This window comes from Notolepis coatsorum (assembly GCF_963971535.1).
Source record: "Notolepis coatsorum genome assembly, chromosome: 13".
Taxonomy (NCBI): domain Eukaryota; kingdom Metazoa; phylum Chordata; class Actinopteri; order Aulopiformes; family Paralepididae; genus Notolepis; species Notolepis coatsorum.
Window position 1 is genome coordinate 108,445,842 of NC_140177.1, and position 22,336 is coordinate 108,468,177.

Here is a 22,336-nt window from a genome sequence, read left to right on the forward strand (position 1 = left end):
TATATCATTCATCTAGTGTGGGTGATATGATCATCAGAGCAGTTTATATCGAACACGTTCAAAAATAATGCTGAATCTTACCGTATCTTCCTCGCGCCGTTGGACGATGAGCGTGGAACTGAAATATTCCTATTATGGGATGTAGAAATACGCGATCTATTTCCAGGTTGTATAATAGTATATACGTCCAAATCATGTTGTTTATCGAGTTATTGGCAACGGATCGCTATGTATTGTGTCGAGATCGAGTCCCGGGACCTATAGAGAGTGCCCGGAAGTAATATGGACGATCAGCACTTCAACCACATAACTTCCTGTTTGGCACTTCTGCCGATCGGCCACCAGATGGCGCTCTTGAACCGGTAGAGGTTTGAGAGGAGCTCAGAACTGTGTGTGAAGGCTGCGGATGGAAAATATGATTCCGATCACAGATTTTTGAAATATTGATATTAAAGACGAGTTACGGCGTCCTCGGCAACTTGAGCATGGCGGGGAAGGACGCCTAAACACGTTTTCGGCACTTAAAGTGTTAAGTATAAGACAATCATTTGAGTGGGTCAGATAAGGTCCATAATTCCAATCTAGCATCATCATGATACATGGTGGCAATTCTCCATCAACGGCCTTAAAGATAAACAGATAATATCTGATAGAGAAGACTTTATCATACAGGATGCAATGATGAGTGCCGTAACTATCACCAGTTGTGAATCTAAGAGCAGAATGATGAGAACGGTGTCTCGGGGGGGAAAAGGCAGCGGTTCTATAAATGACAGAAAACTGACATAAAGACTACCATGGAAACAGAGCACACATCTCCTAGAATGGCAGTGGGAGCAGCCAAATGGTTTGAAGGTGGAATACCAGTAACATTGTAGATGTGTTCTTCCTACAGTCTAACAGTCAAATCAACATGTGTGAGCATGGACAACTCTCCCAAAGCCAGGGAACGGATAGGGAAAGATAACTAGATATGACAGAGAGCACCCAGGGGAGTTAATAATCAGCATTTTCAGGTTCAGACCTGATACCACTACTATAAATAAAACATTTGGCTACTAAAAACTCCACAAAATCAGTCTCCCATTCACTGTCTGATGACATTGAGAGAGTTGTCCATACCTGTACCCACACATTGATTGGACATTCAAGGTGGGATTCTAACCCCTGAGCCTGAGCCGTATGCACTGGCCCGCACTTCCACTAAAGGATTAGGGGGGAACTTTGAACTCATTGCAACTGTTTGGATCCACAAGCACAGAATGTTTCTAACACTATTTATTTGCTGGTTGTGCGTGCGTGTGTGTGTGTCTGTGTGTCTGTCTGTCTGTCTGTCTGTCTGTCTGTCTGTCTGTCTGTCTGTCTGTCTGTCTGTCTGTCTGTCTGTCTGTCTGTCTGTCTGTCTGTCTGTCTGTCTGTCTGTCTGTCTGTCTGTCTGTCTGTCTGTCTGTCTGTCTGTCTGTCTGTGTGCGTGCACATTTGTGTGTATGTCTCCAGCTCTGCCAGCCAAACCAGTGAAGCCAAAGGCCATGACAGAGTCCTGCAGTCCACTGAATGATGCTGAGTGGTACTGGGGTGACATATCCAGGTAAGTTACGCTACATTATAAAGATTACTAGGGCCGTTGACTCGTTGAGTGATTCATTGTCCTTTTGGCCTTAGTCGACCAAGACTTTGTTTGTTGATTTGTTGTTTTTTATGCTTTAATGAGTTATTTCCCTAAGAGCACATCTCTGGCGAGCTCTAGATTTAAAGAGGTCCTTCTGCATGGTTACAAGTGGGAAACACAATTTGACAGATTTGTTGATTAAATCAACGAATAGATTATTAAAAAAAAATATGTGACTATTAGTCGACTAAGAATTTCTTTAGTCGAGACCAGCCCTAAAGATTACTGCTTGGACCCATGGAAGGGCTAGTCTGGTCTAGAACACAGTACCGCTTGGACCTGTGGAAGGGCTAGTCTGGTCTAGAACACAGATACTGATACTGGTGTCCAGATAGAGCGGTTCTCAAAGTTGGTCCAGAGACCCGCAGTGGTCCTTGACTGGGTTCAAGAGGGTCCCAGTGAAATTAGTAATGTTTTGGTCATTAGAAGTTTGTCCAATGAGATAATTATTATCTATTATTTCTTTTTTTGATACACTTTTTTCTCCCATTTTCTATATTTTTCTCCCATCCCAATTTCGTATCATCCAATTCAACCCTCCCCTGTCACGGACGCTGTTTCTTGCCTCCCACAAGCCGGCTGCAATGTGGACTAAGTCATACATAGCACAAGTCCCCTCCGGTACTTGAGGTAACAGCAGTCGCATCTTTTCACCTGCGCAGCTCGATCTCTCAGTGGCGAGGAGTAACGCGTGGGAGGCTCACGCTGCCCCCGACACTTCCTGATTCTACTGCGCAGGCGCACCAACCGACCTGTAGGAGTCGCTGTCCACAACGCCCGATCCCCACCCATCAGTTTCCCACCCCCTAATACGGCCAATGTGTATTAGTGCGGACGGCCAGCTAAACTGAAAGCAATGTGGAGCGCTGGGCTCGAACAGGCGAGCCCAGCGTCTCCGTCATTCGTGGCAAGCGCCTTGCCCACTACGCCACGTAGCCGCCCATTATCTATTATTTCTTATCAGAGCGTTCATTCTCTCCTCTGTCATCTCCCCACCTACTGTACGTATGTTATAGTCAGTTGTGGAATTCTGGACGAAATCTACATCACAAATACAGTACAGTATCTTTTCAGTTAGGGGTATCTAAGACAGAATCGTATCAAATGGGGGTTCCTGGCCGATTACATGTCAATTTGGGGGTCCTTGAAATGTCCATGAAAAGGTTTGAGAACCATAGGGACGACACCATGTTAAAACAGGCTATCATCATTATCAGAGAATTCCCCCATAATACAAACTTTTTATACCATAAATCACTTGTAACATGTCATAACTCACTTTTTTGACACATACAGTAGAAAGATGTACGATTTGTCTAGAGGGGAAGTACATGTAAAACGTATTTAATTCAGTTATTTATATTTATTTATGCATATTTATATATATATAAATATATATATATATATATATATATATTACCCGCACCTTGTGTCTGTTGTCTCTAGTTGTAACAACTTACATTTATCAAACATGCCTGGTAAAAACAATGGTTGATTGAATGTTGATTATGCCACAGTTCTAGAGCCGGCATTACAATCATGATGCCAGCATGCAGCTCATTACACTAAGAGCTAGAATCAATACAGTATTAGGAGCTAATGGAGCTTTAGTCCTTATATCATGTCGGCACCAACCACCTCAGCAGTAGATTAAAGTTGGATTATTATCTCCACAGAATAGATAGATATTCAGTATGAAGTTACACCTTTTGAACACAGGGGGGCGATACTGCACAGGTTCCAGGTTCACTGCTCAGAGCGTCCAGTAATCATCAGCGCTGTTTACAACATGGAAATGCTGTAATGAACCTATTGACGTTGATATACCTATGCATTAAAACCATTTTCCCCAGCGAATCCCTTAGTTACATCAATATTGTGCTGTCAAAACAGTCAAAACTGTGTTTGCCGGTTAAGTATTTAGGGATCCCTGAACATGAACTTGCATTGGTTTGTGATACATTATTAGTTACTGGGTATTTCAAAGTACCTCATATTTGGTACCATTTTGAAGCTAACAACTAGGGCTTTCCAATGATATAAAATAAGTGTATGTATTATTATGGTTCATGTAGTTGCACTTGAACTTGTTGAAATTAAACTTGGAAGATACAAATTTATTTTCAAGCACTTTCCTTGATTATTATGTATGTGTAATGAATGGAATGTAGACAATCTTGTTGGCAATATAGAACAGCTGACAGATTAGAAATAGCATCTACTGTTCAAAAGTTATGAATTAATTAATGAAACTAGATTAGATTAAAAAAAAAATTAAATATTTTGTTACATATTGTGATGGTAATTATAAAACTTTCATGTGTGTGTCAAACATTTTCTTCAAACTTACCCCATTCTCTTCATAGAGCCTTGTCTTCCTCCATACTCTCTGCGGCTCTGGAAGCATCTTTCTTGGGTAGAGAAGTAGCGTGGCTCTCCCTGGCCCTTCCTGGCTCTGAGCTTGATGTTGTTAGCCAACGCTAGCATGGGAGCTAGCGTCCAGCATAGGCCTTGTCGTCAATTCTAGGTTGATAAAATTATACGAATATGACCCACTGATGAATACACTAAATACAGCAATGTGGCTATTTGAAAACACTGCATTTGCGTCAATTGTGTTCACGTTAGTCACGCGTTAGCTCAGCAGCTAACGCACCGCAGCCTGGGTGAAAATATTAGTACACAGCGCTACTTTTGAAAACAAGCTTTTTGAGTGGAAAATATGACCAGAATCGCTGGAAAAACATCTCACAAACACTATAGACGGTCATAAACGTTAAGACCTGCGGACTAATACTTGCTGTGATGGGTCTTCCAAATATGGTGTAAAAAAATGGTGTCCTTCCGCCAAAAACTGGCCAAACAGGACCTGACTGCCCGGCGTCTACCATGATATCGCGCCCGCGATATCAGTGACTCGGAACCGTTTTAATGTTCGCTATTGCCTATTATCTTATCATCTCATCAAGCAGGAAATACTCATGTGAAACCTAGTTCTATACATGAAACTCCTATTAGAAGTTGATAAAAACCTGATCTATGCACGAAAATATTATTCAGTGAATCTCTTAGTTACAACAACATTGTGTAAGCTAAGCAGAAGCTAAGCAGGGTTGCACTTATAGGCGAAGTATTTCCAATGTTCACTATTTAGCAAAACAAGACGGCTGCTCTGGCCATAAATCTCTCTCACTACACTATTCTGACTACACATCCACAGTGTTGGGCTTTTTCTCTTTCCCACAGACAGTGGATGACCTCTGTGTATGTTGTACAAGTGTGTTTGGATACCAGTACATTCTGTAGGCATGTTTGTTTGCTCTGTGAGAGAGCGAGTGTGTGGCTCCTGCATCGCCCAGGTCTGTTGAACTACTTGTGTGCTAACTTGTGTTCACCCCAGTGTTGTAGTCGAGTCACTAAACCTAGAGTCCGAGTCGAGTCTCGAGTCCCCAGTGTTCGAGTCTGAGTCCAAGTCCAAGTCACCAAAGAAGAGCCAGAGTCGAGTCCCCATTACCCTAGTCCGAGTCCAAGTCATCAAGGATGAGTCCACTCCACTCTGGCAGTCAAAGAGCTGACATACAAATAAAAAAAGGTCTACATTAAACATAAATGACACAGCGGTCACCATTTCAAAAGGAGTATATTTACTTTGTGACACAATAGCCAAAAAAATGCACTAGCCATCAATATCGTATGCCAAATGATTAGGGCCTATTACAATATATATATATATATTTTTATAACTATTTATCAATTAGTCCGAGTCCTCGTCTGCACTTTCCGAGTCTGAATGCAGTCAATGCTCGAGTCCAAGTCCGAGTCATCAGTGCTCAAGTCCAAGTCGAATCACGAGTCTTGAAAATCTGTCAGAGTCCTAGACTCGAGTACTACAACACTGGTTCACCCTCTGATGCCCAGAGGAAGAGGGCACTGAACAGACTGCTGGGAATTTGGGCTCACGTTCCTAGTTTATATATATATATATATAAAAATATAAAAAATGTAAAATAACTAACACTTACTGTCCTATACTACCATGCTCTCCTCCTATTATACTAATATGTCTTATGTCTATGCACTCAAAACTGCAGCACCCATGTTTCAGCACTGTTTGATGATCATTGTTACTCAGCTGAAAGAGTTGTACCCTTCCTGCTGACTTGTCGTACAGAACTTGTAAGTCGCTTTGGATAAAAGCATCGGCTAAATTACTAAATGTAAACATTTTAAATGTATATATCGGCCTGGATTACACAATCACATGGAACACATGATGCTCAATGCTGATATCGCTGCCGCTTATTGTACGTCCACTTCAAACAGATTAAGGAAGGAAATTAAAGATTTAGTTATACAGGATTATTTCTCTGCAACACTAGCTCAATTGTGGTCTGGTAGATTTTTAAATGTGATTGTGGGGAAACCTACCAGGCTAAAATGGAGAAACCTACCAGGCTAAAATGGGGTATTGGAGAATTCTGTAACAAATTATGTCAACAACATGTTGCCTACTTCGTGTAATGTTCATAAACTATTGATACGGACTGACACACTTAAGTTGTGGCTAGCTGTTAGTGTACTACATGGACCCTAATACCAGAGCCATCCTGGTTCACCAAAATACTTTTTACTTAATGAATCTCAATAGATGTTGCAGAAACGCTCGCTGACCTCCTGTTCAGAAAGTATGCACTTTTTTCTGACGTCAACGTTGCACTACTCGCATGTTTTTCCACAAACTAGTTTATTATATTTTAATGGCAGCGTGAAGTTCATGTGCTTTGTGTGTTACATTTGTAAATGTCAAAAAGCCTAAAAGTACTTCGGTACTTCCGGTACGGTCAAATCTCTACCTTGGCACGGATTTCTACCAGTAATAATAACTTTAACTTTATTTAGTATACCGGTTCAACCGTTATATCCACCCACCCCTACTTGGCCGATAAGTAACGTTTACAACTCAGAATCGGTATCGGTAGTGAAAAAGTGGCATTGGTCCATATCTACGTAAGATAAGATAAGATAAGATATTCCTTTATTGATCCCCTCGGGGAAATTCAGTTATATTCAGTCCTCGTTTTCCCTTACATACTTCCCTGTCTCCCCTACTGGCTTCTTTATTTGTAATTTGTTACTTGTGGTTTTATGTTCTTGTGTACTCCTACACCTGTGGTTCTATGTTTCTTTGTTCTTTGTTTTTGCCTATTGTCAGCGACTTTCGGTCTTTGAAAAGCACTATACAAAATAAATGAATTATTATTATTATATTTGCTCTACAATAAATATAGTTACAATATATATATAATCGAATAACTAATATCTTCAATGGTGTGCTGCTGTGTTTTCCAGGGAGGAGGTGAATGAGAAGCTGAGAGACGCCCCTGACGGGACGTTCCTGGTGCGGGACGCCTCCAGCAGACTGGAGGGAGAGTACACCCTCACTCTCAGGTCAGCCGTCTGAGAGAACTCTGCTGCTGATGACCAGAAGTTCTAATCTCTCCACACACAAGCACACATGAACACACACACACACACACACACACACACACACACACACACACACACACACACACACACACACACACACACACACACACACACACACACACACACACACACACACACACAAAAGGTCACTTTAAAAACATATATTTGTATATTATTGTATATAGTACTCATTACCTTTATTCTTAAGCTTAGCATTACCGTAATTCCTCTAATAGTAAACCCGGCTTGCATTTGTTTCAACTGTAGCGGATACCAGGCTTGTATTAGGAGGAGGCATGTATAAGAGAGAGGCCTATATTTCTAATTTTCAAACAGATCATAATGAATAAATCAACATTTTGTGTCAGTTTGAACCCAGTAAAATGTACTGGGTTCATTTATTGAAACCAAGTACTGTATGAAATACGGTAGTAAACAGTGCAATTACAGGTGGTCAAAAAAAGTAAAATAAAGTAAAATAGTGCAATCACAATACTGGTATAATAATAATAACTTCGTTTTATACAATTCTGAGGTAGGCTTACTCTCTTGGTAAACATTAACACCATACCATTATATGGTATTTACTGCACAGGCAGGCCGCCTAAATATTAAAGGCAACCAACTTGTGTCTAACCACGCCCAACTTGCGTCTCGCCACGCCCCCGCGGCGACGCGGCAGCAGCAGAGCGGAGCTCATTATATGCCAGTAACCGCCCCTTATTCAGTATCCAGAAATAGCTCAATTGGCAAGACTGCATGGCTGTGGATCCTACGGCTCGTTGCTGGCGAGTTCGATTCCCTTCAATTTTCTTTTTTTTTTTTTTTTTTAACGTGCATTCGCATTCTTTCGCCGTTTCATTTCGCCGGTTAAGTTTAGGCATTGTTTCGGAGTTGGTTAAGGTTAGGCATTGTTTCGGAGTTGCTTAAGGTTAGAAGGGTTAAGTTTAGGCGCTGTTAAGGAGCTGGTTAAGGTTAGAGTTTGACTTAGAGAATGGCAATAGACAGCCTATTTCCGCGCTGCCGCTCTCTCGCGCTGCCGTGGTCACATGGGCGTATTGGCCAATCAGAGAAACGCTTTACACAAGATGGTTGCCTAAAATATTCACGCAACCAGGCCAGCATATAACAACAATAACAAAATATATTGCCTATGGTAAATCCGTTGAGGGAAATACCGTAATTCCTCTAATATACATGAAACCCGGCTTGTAATTGCTTAGCTCAACAGCGCACCCGGTCATTAATAGAGACCCGGTTTTTAATTGAATACCGGTTACTATTAGAGGAATTACGGTATATTTTATTCTTATTACGTTTTATCATGTCTATTCTATTTTATTATCTATTCTATTTTATTATTCTATTTTATTATATGTATTTTTGCACAATCGAGGCAGGCATGGCCATCTTCATTTCACTACATGTCTTGTGTATGTATGTGACAAATAAAACTCTTGAATCTCAGAATTAATAATAGTAATATACAGTAATGTAACAATAATATAAATACTCTGGGATTCACCTTTGTCCATGATGTCCCATCTCCTATTCCGTTCAGTTTAATCAAATTTTATTTGATTTAATTTCAAACCTTTATTTCAACTCGAAAGGCAACTGTGGTTTCCCTCATTTACAGTCAGGTCGTGTGTACATACAGAGTTGAGCAAATAAAGGCATGTAAAATCACAACAAGACAAGTAAGGATAACAATCAGTTAAAACATGTACAACTTGATTGACAAAGGTTGGAGATCAAGGTTTTAAACTTTGCAATAGAGGGGAGAATCTCAAGCTTTAAGGACAGTTGGAGTTTTTTCCATGAGCTAGGGGGGCATCATAGCAAAATGCAGATTTACCCTGTTCAGAGCAAACTCAAGGGACCTTAACTTTGAATGCTGACGACGTGTATTGTCGTCTTATCAGACCCCCCGTTGAGTGCCGACGACATGTATTGTCGTTTGATTTTTTTATTAGCGATCTAAATTCATATTTCATCAACCGAGTCTCCCGTTGGTACAGCAGACCCTCTAGGAGCTCAGATGGGAAAATACCGCCCCCTATCGTCTATCCCTGTGTAACTGCAGGTCATTCGATTATACTGCTGGATCTGTGGAGGTGGAGCCAACTGGCTCCACGGTGCTGGCAAGCCATCTGATGAACATGGAAGTGATCGCGAGTTGGAATGCAGCGTGGAATATATATTTACAGCAGCCAATAATCAATCAATAAACGCGATCGATATTTGGAATGGCGATCAGGAATTGGAATAATCTTTTTGGAGAACATCTGATCTAAGGTAAGGAGTCTATGTTACCAGTCTTGGGGTAATCAGAGCTGTATTCACTGAGATATCAGCATGTGCCGTGTGTGTGTGTGATCTTGAGGAAATGAGGTAATCGATTTTTCAGCCCGCCTCTATAGCGTGCATAAGTACACATATACTATCGATAACCTAGCGTTTATTTGAAAACTATTCATAAATAGGCCGACAAATGACAATGTGTCTAGTGTATTCGAGAATATTCCAATAAATGCCGTTTATGGGGGAATATTTAAATTTTCCCGAAAATCTTCGAGAGAACGATAGCTTTTCGAAATGCTATAAAAAGGATATAAACCGATTAAAAAACAATCCGTTTTGACAATGTTGACTGCAAACAAGTCATTGATAAGCGACGTGCAGATTAGACACATAGCCATAATTTAAAACATAGATTATGCGTTTTTAACGCTAACATTGAAGTGGATGATGGCACTCAAGGGGGTAAAAAGGTAAACAAGGCCGGCACTGATAGTGTTAAGGACCAGCCAGTCACTAGAATGGGTTCCATAGGTACGAAAATTCCATTCCAATAATGATGCAGTATAATAAGAAGGTAAGGTAGCTTACCAGTAAGGGCCTTAAAAATTAACAAATTCCAGTGTTTGTTGCGCCTCTCCGTTAGAGAGAACCAACCAACCTTCTCATAAAGGACACAGTGATGAGTGTCGTATCTATCATTAGTAATGAATCTGAGGGCAGAGTGATATACAGAGTCAAAGGATTTGGAACACAACAAAATATTGCATGTGGGAAAAAAAAGTCATAGCTGGTAAATGTTAACATTGTCTGGTGAATCTTGTCAATATGGCAGCTAGATAACCAATTTAAATTAGCTGGTAAAATTCAGAATCCACTAGACTAGACAGTCTGATGGCAGATTGAGATTCCCAGGTACTCATTTCACTCCTCGCCTCCGTACTACAGGAAAGGAGGCAACAACAAGTTGATCAAGATCTACAACCGGGAGGGAAAGTACGGCTTCTCGGAGCCGCTCACCTTCCTGTCCGCGGTGGAGCTCATCCACCACTACCGCCATGAGTCCCTGGCCCAGTACAACGCCAAGCTGGACACCAAGCTGCTCTACCCCATCTCCAAGTACCAGCAGGTTGGTGGATCTTCTACATACACTATGGGGCTGTGGTTCTCAAACTGGGGTCCAGGGTCCTGGAGGGGGTTCCATTTCACTAAAGACTTTACTACATCTACATTTACATTTAGTCATTTAGCTGACGCTTTTATCCAAAGCGACTTACAAGTTCTGTACGACAAGTCAGCAGGAAGGTTACAACTCTTTCAGCTGAGTAACAATGTTCATCAAACAGTGCAGAAACGTGGGCACTGCAGTGTTGAGTGCATAGTGGTAGAGACATATTAGTATAATAGGTAGTAATATAGACGAGGAAGATTAATTAGTGGAAGAGTGCATGATACTTCTATTTACTTCTATTTTTACGTGCTATACTATTTTATTTCATACTTATCTTTTGTCTAGCACAGTCTCTGGAGCATAACAGAAAGAAGCCTTTTGTATAAAAGTATTCTGTACTTCTGTATGACAACTATTAAAGAAACTTGAAACTTGAAACTTGATAGTAGAAGAGTTAGTTAGGTTAATCACTACAAGTGTGTACAGTGAAAGAATGTATAAGAAGGGTGACTATTCTCATCGATAGGTTTCACTTTTTGTTTTTTCCTCACCTAGAGCAGGGGTTCCCAAACTTTTCAGGCCGGGGCCCAGAAAATAAGGCGTCAGAGAGCCGCGGCCCAATGCACATCGTCTGGCTTTTTTTTTTTTTTTTTTTTGTCAGGCGATCGATTTTTTAAGCCAAATATCACTTCAATCCTATTAAGTTAGTTCAAGTTAGTTATTAATTTATATGTGCTATTTATGAGAGGGCTAACTTGTTGCAAAATAATAATGATAATAATAATAGCCTCATTAAAATACTATTGTTGCTTCGGTTGTTTTCAGCGTTTTATGTGCATAATCTGTTATTTAGTTTGAAATGTTCGTTGAAATAAGTAGATTTTTCGTTTTTGTTTATTTATTAAGTTAATATAAAACCATATAGTCACATTTTAGAATACAATAGAATAGAATTTTAGAATACAACTAGAAACACTGTCCTGGCCTGCTTCTAAGTTCAGTGGCCTGACAAAAAAAATGAAAATAAAAAAATAAAAAAATAAAAAGATAATTTTTTTTTTTTTTTTTTTTTTTATCATCTCGCGGCCCATCCGTGGCTGCTCGCGGCCCACCTTTGGGTCGCGACCCCGACTTTGGGAACCACTGACCTAGAGTATAGATATAGTATAGGATATGATAGATATATTATAGTATAGTATAGCATAGCATAGCATAGACTAACATATATCTTCTTATATAGGGTCCCTGGGACAGAATATTATGAATTGGGAGTCAATGGCCTATTATGTATCAATTTGGGGATCCTTGGTGTGAACAGTTTTGAGAACCACTATCACTATCAACAAATACCGTATACAAATATTTGCTGTTGTTTTCTTAGTTATTCCCCAAAGGCTTTTTTTTTTACTGCCGTTTTCTCTGCTGTGTGTCTTGTTGCAGTTGGTGAAGGAGGACAGTATTGAGGAGGTGGGCGAACAGCTGAAGGTCTACCATGAACAGTACCAGGAGAAGAGTCGCGAGTACGACTCCCTGTACGAGGAGTACACACGCACGTCACAGGTAACTGGCTGTGCTGGTAGATCAAAACTGTTAGAATGACTTAACCCCCACCACACACGCACATACACACGCGCACACACACAACTCACTGTATGTGTCACACACATGCACACACACCTCAGAGGTAATTGAGTGCTATACTAAAACACTCTGCCCCCCCCCCCCCCCCCCCCCCAGGCTCTCCAGACGAAGAGGACAGGCATCGAGGCCTTCAACGAGACCATCAAGATCTTTGAGGAGCAGTGTGAGACCCAGGAACGTTACAGCAGGGAGTCTCTGGAGAGGTTTCAGCGGGAGGGCAACGAGAAAGAGATTCAGAAGTAAGAACACAGACAGAAAAGTTCTCAAAAGAGTACTTCATTCAGTGATTCCAAGTATAATCGTGCGTTCGGGAAAAAGTTGAAAATCTCAGAGTTTACCACCGCACTTGAACGGCCAACCAAATGTTACATACCAATGTAAACTCAGGCAGGTTTATTATGAACATAGAGTATAATGAGACATCATCAGAATTATGATAATAATAATAATAATAATTTGTTCAATTTATATAGCGCCTTTCAAGGAACCCAAGGCGCTTAACAGAAGAGGGGGACAAACTAAGGGGAAGGAAATCAGAGGGACATATACCTCTATCATATAAAGTGTGTCAGGGAGAGATGGCCGGAGTCTGGAGATATTTCTGAGGTGGAGAAAAAGCAAATTTGGTTATTGATTTAATGTGTGAATGAAATGAGAGGGTGGAGTCCAGTATGACACCCAGGTTGCGAACTTCTGGGGAAGGGTGGATGGAGCAGACTTCTAGACCATGAGCTCTGTCTTCTTTCTGTTCAGCTTGAGGTAGTTGGATGACATCCAGGCCTTGATGGCGAGGAGGCAGTTGATGAGGTGCTGTGGGGGGAGAGGAGGGTGAGGTGCTGTGGGGGGAGAGGAGGGTGAGGTGCTGTGGGGGAGGGGTGGGTGAGGTGCTGTGGGGGAGGGTGAGGTGCTGATGTAAAGCTGAGTGTCATCAGTCCTCCTGCATCAAGAAAGAAATGTTGAATAATCCGTCTGAATCTGCTGCTTTACATCTGATTGGTCCTGATTTTACAACCTAACTAGCGCACCCAAACGCTGTCGCCTCATATATACCATTTGGTCACATGATACATTTCCGACTTGACGAGGACCAACCAAATGCACCATAAGAGTACAAATCTTGAGTGATTCTAATTCATGTACATGTTCATCCTCTAAATTGGCACAACTGTCAGTTTGTGCTGATTGATTTTGACTGCTATACTATACTGTAATGTGTAGTATATGTGTGTACTGTAATGTGTACTATATGTATGTACTATGTATGTATGTAAATAAAAAAAGAAATAAAAAAAACGAAACGTAAGTCTTGAGGGGTAGGGCCCGACAAGCCTAGTGCTTCTCCCTAGCCCTTTTCGGACAATTGGACAATGCTGCAATAGCAGCTGGTAAAACTTTGGCGATTTATGGAATGACCATTGTTATGTGTCCAAAACCCGAAATGAAAAAGAACTGAACTGAACTGAACTGCAACATTGTTCTGTGTGTTTGATATTGCACTAAAAGGCATTTTATTAAAATATCAATACAAGGACAGCTTCAATTGCTGATCTGAGTAGTGTGTAGGTGTCTTATCAGTGTTGATAAAGGATACAGATGCTACAGTGCACCTCCCGGCCCCTCAATAATCAGAGGTTCCCGGTTCGATCCCGGCTCCTCCTGGCAGCTCGTTGAAGTATCCTTGAGCAAGACACTGAAACCCTAACTGCTTCCGACAAGCAGGTTGGCACGCTGCATGGTTTCCTCCACTGTCTGTATGTGTGTGGGTGTGTGAGTGAATAGGTAAATGTGAGGCATAAGTTGTAATGCAATTTGAGTGGTTGAAAAGACTAGAATAGCGCTACCGTATAAATAAAATCATTAAAAAGGCTGGCTCAGTGATTGGCCTCCCTCCTGATTCAATGGAGATCATCATAGCCAAGCGAACTAGAACTAAACTGAACACCATTTTATTATTTGAAGGCCACCCACTGTTCAGTATGTTCAGTGATAGGTTGTTGATGCCTCAATGCTCTACTGAGCGATTGAGAAGGTCCTTTGTTCCTGCTGCGGTTACATTTTTTAACAAACACCGTTAGCACTGTGTTGAGAGGCTCTCCTACTGTGTTGTGTATCCTGTATTGTATCATGTAATTGTTTCTTTCATGTTTGTATACCGTATTTGTATTCGCTCTGGTGGCAAACCATGTTTCCCCTCTGGGATTAAGAAATAAACTATACCATACCATACCATACCATACCATACCATACAGTATATAAACGCGGTGAATTTACCATTTTGTGGTTCTCCTCCCGATCCAGGATCCAGAGTAACTCGGAGCGTCTGAAGTCCAGGGTGATGGAGATCCACGACAGCAAGCGCAAGCTGGAGCAGGACCTGAGGCAGCAGGTCTCCGACAACAGAGAGATCGACAAGAAGATGAACAGCCTCAAACCAGACCTCATGCAGCTCCGCAAGATCAGGGACCAGTACCTAGTGTAAGACACACACTTCCACGCTCACATCTAGGGACCAGTACCTAGTGTAAGACACACACTTCCACCCTCACATCTAGGGACCAGTACCTAGTGTAAGACACACACTTCCACGCTCACATCTAGGGACCAGTACCTAGTGTAAGACACACACTTCCACGCTCACATCTAGGGACCAGTACCTAGTGTAAGACACACACTTCCACCCTCACATCTAGGGACCAGTACCTAGTGTAAGACACACACTTCCACGCTCACATCTAGGGACCAGTACCTAGTGTAAGACACACACTTCCACCCTCACATCTAGGGACCAGTACCTAGTGTAAGACACACACTTCCACATTCACATCTTTTTCTCATCCATGTCTAGAAATGTGAATTGGCTGGGCTTTTATCAGTATAGTTTGTAGTAAGTAATCCATGGTATTGGTGAGCGACAAATGCTATCACAATATTCAGAGGGACGATACAGTATATCATGATGTCTTCTTAAAGCTAGAAAGACATTTCTCCAGACCTCTTTTAGCATGATCCGTTTTCAGGCATGCCTATTTCCTCTGTCAGTTGTAGGATATTGACTAATGTCTGTACCTGGACATTTAATATTACGCTTATGAATCTCGAAGGAGCTAGGGAAGGAAGCAAGAGAAGGAAGATCGTTGATACAGGTTTACATTTCGATACACTGTAGATAAACGTAAATTTGGGGGGATTTTGTATTCTGTGCTGAGATTGTTCCACCTGCTGTTCTGCTGTTGCAGATGGCTGACGCAGAAAGGAACGAGGCAGAAGAAGATCAACGAATGGCTGGGCATCAAGAATGACGCTGATGAGTAAGTGTATGTGTGTATGTCAGGGTTCGAAATTAACGGGGGCTTGGGGCAAAATGCACTCGAAAATGTACCGAATGCCCTCGAAAATCAGTTAAGGGGGGCAAGAAAATCCCCCGACAGTTTACTAATTATATATATAATTATATATATGCTCTACAGTGCGAGCATTTCACTCGTATTTGCCCCTAATAAAATGTGTGTGTGCGAACCGGAAAAATAATTTACTCGCAGTGTGCGAGTGAAGATTACAAGCTCCGCTGTTAATAGTTCAGAAACGACAAGTCCCACATTCCACAAGGCGCATAAACGTCCAATCACAGTAGAGTTTCCTGCGGTGACGCGGCTGGTTTCACGAGAGAAATGAAACGATAAACACAGTACGCGCTGGAACAGAAAGTCACCAAGTTATACATTCAGAATCAGACAACGCTAAAGATTCAGCCAGCCATGAAGCCCATTCATTTTTATTTTGAGCAAAAGAGAGACGAGGAGAAAGAGGAATCCGGCGAGGCAGCTAATGTTACTGAGGCGGATAACGTTAGCGAAGTTAGCACATGCATATACAGTACACGCACACCAGCCAGTGACTTTGGTGGTGTGACGGGTGTGTGCTATTGCACAGATGTGTGTCCCATTCCCGTTTGCACACGCACATACACACACGCACATAGTAAGCCATCACTGGGAACGCTCAGAGAGGAAAGGGGGGCTGAGAATAGCTGTGTCTATCTGTGTGTGTGTCTCGCTCTCTCTCCCTCTCTACATCTCTCTCTCCTGAACCTATTTAATTCAAAAGGAAGACATTGATGGACAGTAGCTATACGTATAAATTATAGCTCAGTTGTAGCTGTAACAGAATAATTGTATTAACTATTAATTAACTATTATTCAATAGCGTTTCAATTATAATGAATTAAATAATTGTATAAAGAATTTTCCATGTTCTGTCATCTAATAATATATTCCATTGCCTTTCCTATCTGTATCAAAGTCAAATAAAAAAATTATTTAGGAGCACATGTGCTCATTGGGAAAAAGGTTAGCGTAGAGCCCTATATATGGAGACATTAACATTACGTTATCAAACATGGGGACGAAGACTGTAAAAAAAAGTTTATGTTAATTGTCATCATAAAAATTCTGTGTGTGTGTGTGTGTGTAGCAACGAGTGATTTAGCAAATCAACATACCATTTAATAAAACAATTGAGTGAAACAACAGCTCAACACATCGATTTATCTACAGAACAAGAACATTCATTTTATTTAACTTGATTGATTGATTGAATTTATTTGACATTTCAACCTTAAAATATGTCCAACACAACAGTCTCAATATACATTACATTGCTTGCACATACCTAATGTGTGCAGGAAAATGTTGAGAATTTGACAAGCAAAGTTTTTATCTTCTCTGATACAAATGGCATTGTGTCATCACTCCCTGCCCCCTTTAATGACCAGCTCCAATTCATTGGTGGAGGAGGATGAGAGCTCGCCCCACCACGACGAGTGCACCTGGTACGTCGGAGACATCAAGCGCACCCAAGCCGAAGAGATGCTGAGAGACAAAAGTGACGGAACCTTCCTTATCCGAGAGAGCCAATCACAGAAGGGCTCCTTCGCCTGTTCCGTCGTGTGAGTATCATTTTCGATTTTGTATTAATTAATTAATGTACCGGTATTACCCTAGCCCTATTTTCTGAAAATCCACATAAAAATACATACCTAAGTAAATGGAAGATTGCTTCACTTCTACAAGGTCCATTTGCATGTTGCCACTGAGCTCGTTCAGCACCTTCTTGAGATACAGAAAATCTAAGCAAATGAATAAAGGGAAGATGATTAAACAAGGTTTTGTAGATACAGTACTGAATTCTGCCATCCGGACACATGCAATTTGAAATATTATAGGTTATAGAATATCAGGCCTATAAATTACCTTATAGCCAAGTTGCACATCTATGGAGCGGGCCAAATCTACTCTTTCCAATGGCAGAGTTCAATTTGGATTTAGTATCACCAGGCGTGCAGCAAGAACCGTGAATGAAATCTACTGTAAATGCAGTTACTTTCTTATTATGGAGACTGGTCCGCCATTTTGAATCGGATTGCAACGCAAATCTTTGCTAAACATTCACAGAAAGGTAGATAAACTAACTGCGTTCTAATTTATGCCAATAATTAGGGATGCACCGAATGGGAAATTCGGCCGAAACCGAAAATAGGAAACAGTTGGCCGAAAACCAAATGCCGAAAGGCCGAATATGATTAATATACCGGTATATATATATATAATGTATTATTTTTTATTTGATTTTTTTGCTACCTGATTATGGCAAAAGACATGATTATGGCAAAACTTAACTTAAATAATATTAATAATCACTATTATGGGACCATAAAACATTTATTCAGCACTTTTGAATGCATACATTAAGTCCAGACTAACCGCTGAAAGATTGTACAATTAAAAATGTTTCTCTTTGCATACAACAAAATGTGCATCAAAGTCAAGTGCATTTTCTTTTTTCTGTAGGATAACTACAACAAAGTGCATTCAGAACAAAGCCAAGGTGCTTTAAAACTGCATAAAGATCTGCATAAAGACACACACACACACACACACACACACACACACACACACACACACAAGGGAGAATAGCTTATAGCAGACTTAATGATGTTACTGTAGTGGCTACTGAGTCATAATTCACGGCGTTCTAGCCTACATGGAAGGACTGTTGTATTTACTACATCTCCCGTGACTCTTAGCGGGGGATGACGTAGCAAGAGACTAGTGAACAGTGGCGAATCCTTATGGAAGCCAACGGAAGCCATGCCTCCCTAATATTAAAATATGAATTAATATCAAATATGAAATATGAAAAAAAAAAAAAAATATATATATAGTTTACATTCTTTTTCATCTGTGCATCTGTGTTATAATTTTTTATTTTTTTTAATGTCTCCCTCTTCTCCTTCTCACTCCCTCTAACACACTGTCAGACTCACTGTGCTCACTGCAGCTAGTATAGGAGAGAGGCAGGGGGTAGGTCTCTTTCTCCAGGCTTCCAGCATTATAGAGTCCAAATCCGATCCTAGCCAATCAGATTCGAGCTGACTGCCACACCCTAAAAGTTTAAAACGGGGCTGTGAGGAAGACACTCAGCATATTTTCCCCTCTGCACTCTGAACATTGTATTAACCCGTAACTGTTCCCACGGGCCGAATATTGCCCCGATCCTCGCGAGATTAAATCCACGGGGACCTCTCGGCGTGCCGAAGCTTTTCCTAAATCACTTCCATCATCGAAAACGAGGGGAAAAGGTCGGCTCGCGACCCTGAAAATGTTGCGTGATTTAAAAAACGCTGTATTAAGTGAGCCTATTATGGGATCCACGCGAGCTTTCTATCGTGGAAACATCTGGGCGTCCCGCAACTTTTACTCACTCACATGTAGCCCCGAAAATGCTTAGAAAAGGAAAACAGAAAGCGTGGAATAAACTCGCCGAAACGGAAAAGTGTCCCACGGGCGCGCAGTGATTCCGATCCGCGTGAAAATATTCACGGCCAAGGAAAAATCGGACCAAAAATGAACCAATGCTCCAGCAGTATTAATGACCCTGATGTAAACAAGACAAACGTCTTTCTCTGGTCTGCATCCCCTTATACAATTGTGTGTATTGAGCCGTACTGTATTGTACCCATTCTGCAATCTGTTAAATAAATAAAAAGAAAGTTTGACTGGCCGCCGAGCCATACTGTAGTGTACATGGTGACTGCTTGACTTAAAAAAATATATATATATTAATAAAAATATGTAATAATTTTTTTTTTAATATTTTTTTTTGGCTTCCCCTGTTATTTTACCCACGCAACGCCACTGCTAGTGAAAGAGGAATGGAAGCATTGTTAGCTAGTTTAACGCTAACGTTAGTTAAAAAGGTTTTTAACCGCGACAGGCATATAGTAATGGCGAGGATATAAAGCATGTTAAAGACGGATTTATTGGACTCATTGCTCGCAGAGTTTACATAGAAACAGCACGACTCCCAAGAGGAGTTATCACAGGCTGTAGAACGCAGGACTGAAGAGCTGCCAAGCTGCTCATGTTACACATTGCGCATGTTATGACTGTAGCCGCGTTTTGATTATGTCATCACAACAACACGTTAGGTTCTTTGACATTCTGTGATATTTTTTCGGTGCTAAAACCGCAGAAAGGGCATTTTTTAACCATTTTCGGCTGATAATTTTCGGTGGCAGAATATTCGGTGCATCCCTACCAATAACGTTCAGTTTTGTGGTAGATAACCCCGAAAAATAAGAGAAATTAAAAAAAATCATCCACAAGTAATTTGCTTACTGGCTTGAGCTGGGTAGTGTCGTTTTTCGAAACACTCATTGAAAGACCTGAGTGTCCTTCATCATAATGACAACAACAAAATGGCCGCTCACATTTATTTCCTGTCGAAATTCGCTAGCTTATGAATACAAACCTAAATTGATATTTCATTAATAACACTTTAACCTAATGTATTGTTGAAAATATACACTATGACTGCTGTTTTGACAGGATTCGGGTATTTACTCTTGGCTACATTTGAAAAAATTATTCAACTTTTATTGTTACAAGAGACTTTTAAGTTTAAGTCAAGCACTTTCATATATGTTATGTTTAAGTTTAAGTCAAGCACTTTGATATGTTATGTTGTCTGTTTAAGAAAGAGTGCAATAAATGATTTTATTTAAAAAATAAGAATCGTGTGAGAGAATCGTGATCTCAATTCTTAGAGAGAAAAATCGTGATTCACATTTTAGCAAGAATCGCCCAGCCCTAATCAGCATAAAATAAATGTTGCACACAAAAAAAAAAGATTCTGGAGATTTTTTCCAACATATAGACCACATATCTCCCTTTGTGTGAATGCAGTTCAGTAACAACATGTCGGGTTTGGGTCAATTCAGTAACAACATGCCAGGGTTTGGTCAGTTCAGTAACAACATGCCAGGGTTTGGTCAGTTCAATAACAACATGCCAGTAAATTCAGGAAGTGTATTTTGTTTCTTCAGAATGTACTCAAATCCCGCTCTCTTTTCTTGATCCTCCAATCACAATATTGCATCCCTCAGACAAGCTTGGATGAGAACAGAGAGAGGTTGCTGATAGGATGGGGGTGATTGTGTGTGGGGTGGGTGGCTATGATGATAATTACTTATTTGTAATGTTGTTTATGTCGTTTGCACTGCTTATTTCATCATTTAAAAACCGAATAAAATATGAAACAAATGTGAATCCGTCTGTCCCCTGGTCCGCAGTGTGGAGGGTGACGCCAAGCACTGCGTCATCTACAAGACGGCCACAGGCTACGGCTTTGCCGAACCGTACAACCTCTACTCCTCTCTCAGAGACCTGGTGCTCCACTACAAGAACGTCTCCTTGGTCCAACACAACGACCAGCTGAATGTAAACCTGGCCTACCCAGTACTGTCCCGTTCACCCAACCAGAACCAGCACCCGAGATGAAGCACCGGAGGGCGGCAGACAGAGAGGTCCCGGTGGGAAACTAACTTCTCATTTGGATTATACTGTAGGTGGAGAAAAAAAAATCAACCGAGTAGAACTATGGTTGTGAAAGTGGTTGGTAGAGTAGGAGGACCTTGTAGCCCGACCCAGCCATTGGCTGGTGCTAATTTCCCACCCTGGAGCGTACTACCACACCACCACCCCCCCACCCAGCCACCCAGCCACCTAACCCCCCCTCAATACAGCAGAGCGCGCTCTTCAGCATGGCATCAGAAAAAGCACACTATTACTACTCTTTTACCAACAACTTCAGTTCTGTACAGTCATCCCTGGCTGATGCACATCAGTAGCGAGACAGGGAGGGGGTTTGGTGTGGAGGGAGGGGGCTGGCGGCGCGTCAGCCAGAAGACGGTACAAAAAACAATCGTGAGAAAACTGAAGAGAAAATATCCCGAAAATAACCCAACCTAAAACATGCTGGACTAAATGTTGGTAGAAGGAGAACATAAGCACAGACTGTAGATAAAAAGACAGATGGAGAGACAATGGCAGGGGAGGAGGAGAAGATGAACGAACAGGATAATGGTGAACGACAACAGTTAAAGTGGCGCTTTTGTTTTGTTTCTTGCTTTTTTTCCTTTTTTTTGCCTTGACTGCCTGCTCCTTAAAGACAAAGACCTGAGCTGTCTTCCCCAGAAATGGCTGCCTGGCATTAGGTCACCACCACCACCACTGATGGCAGGCTGACAGGCCCCGGGCTATAGGGGAGGAGTCTGCACTGGAGCCTAGATGGATACAGGTGGGGGGCAATGGTGATAGTGTTTTAAAACTGTTTGATACGATGTAAAAGCCTTGATTGACCACAAGCCTGTGTCAGGTGAAGGGAGTCCATGGATGGGGGGGGGGGGGGGGGGGGGCATATGTCATTATGGGGTGGAGAGAGCTGTTGTCTAGAAAGAAAGCTACAGCTTTAAGAAAATATATATATTTTTATGGGAAGATCTTTTTATTTCCAACTGCTGTGGCGCTAGTTGCTCTTTCTCTCTTTCTCTGGGCCACTCGCTTCAGGTTTGTTGACAAGGTACAGCATGAAAGGAATCATGAGGTACATATTTGGTATATTGTGAATATCTAAATACACATGTGTATATATGTGTATGTGTTTTATTCAGGCCTCAGAGCTAAATTACTTCGGCCGTCGTGGCTTATAGATTAAAAAGAAATTGTGAT

The 22,336-nt window shown here is 41.3% G+C and overlaps 1 protein-coding gene across 1 annotated transcript in view; it reads left to right on the plus strand.

Moving 5' to 3' along the window:
• The window catches only part of pik3r2 (phosphoinositide-3-kinase, regulatory subunit 2 (beta)), a 245,743-nt gene extending 223,726 nt beyond the window's left edge, over nt 1-22,017 (plus strand). Inside the window, exons 8-16 of the mRNA XM_084328030.1 lie at nt 1,498-1,588; nt 7,019-7,117; nt 10,406-10,586; nt 12,069-12,188; nt 12,366-12,508; nt 14,568-14,744; nt 15,506-15,577; nt 17,041-17,214; nt 20,899-22,017. Coding sequence (XP_084184156.1) covers nt 1,498-1,588; nt 7,019-7,117; nt 10,406-10,586; nt 12,069-12,188; nt 12,366-12,508; nt 14,568-14,744; nt 15,506-15,577; nt 17,041-17,214; nt 20,899-21,106 — 1,265 coding nt within the window. The 3' untranslated portion in view covers nt 21,107-22,017. The remainder of the gene's footprint in view (nt 1-1,497; nt 1,589-7,018; nt 7,118-10,405; nt 10,587-12,068; nt 12,189-12,365; nt 12,509-14,567; nt 14,745-15,505; nt 15,578-17,040; nt 17,215-20,898) is intronic.
• The last annotated feature ends 319 nt before the right edge of the window (nt 22,018-22,336 follow it).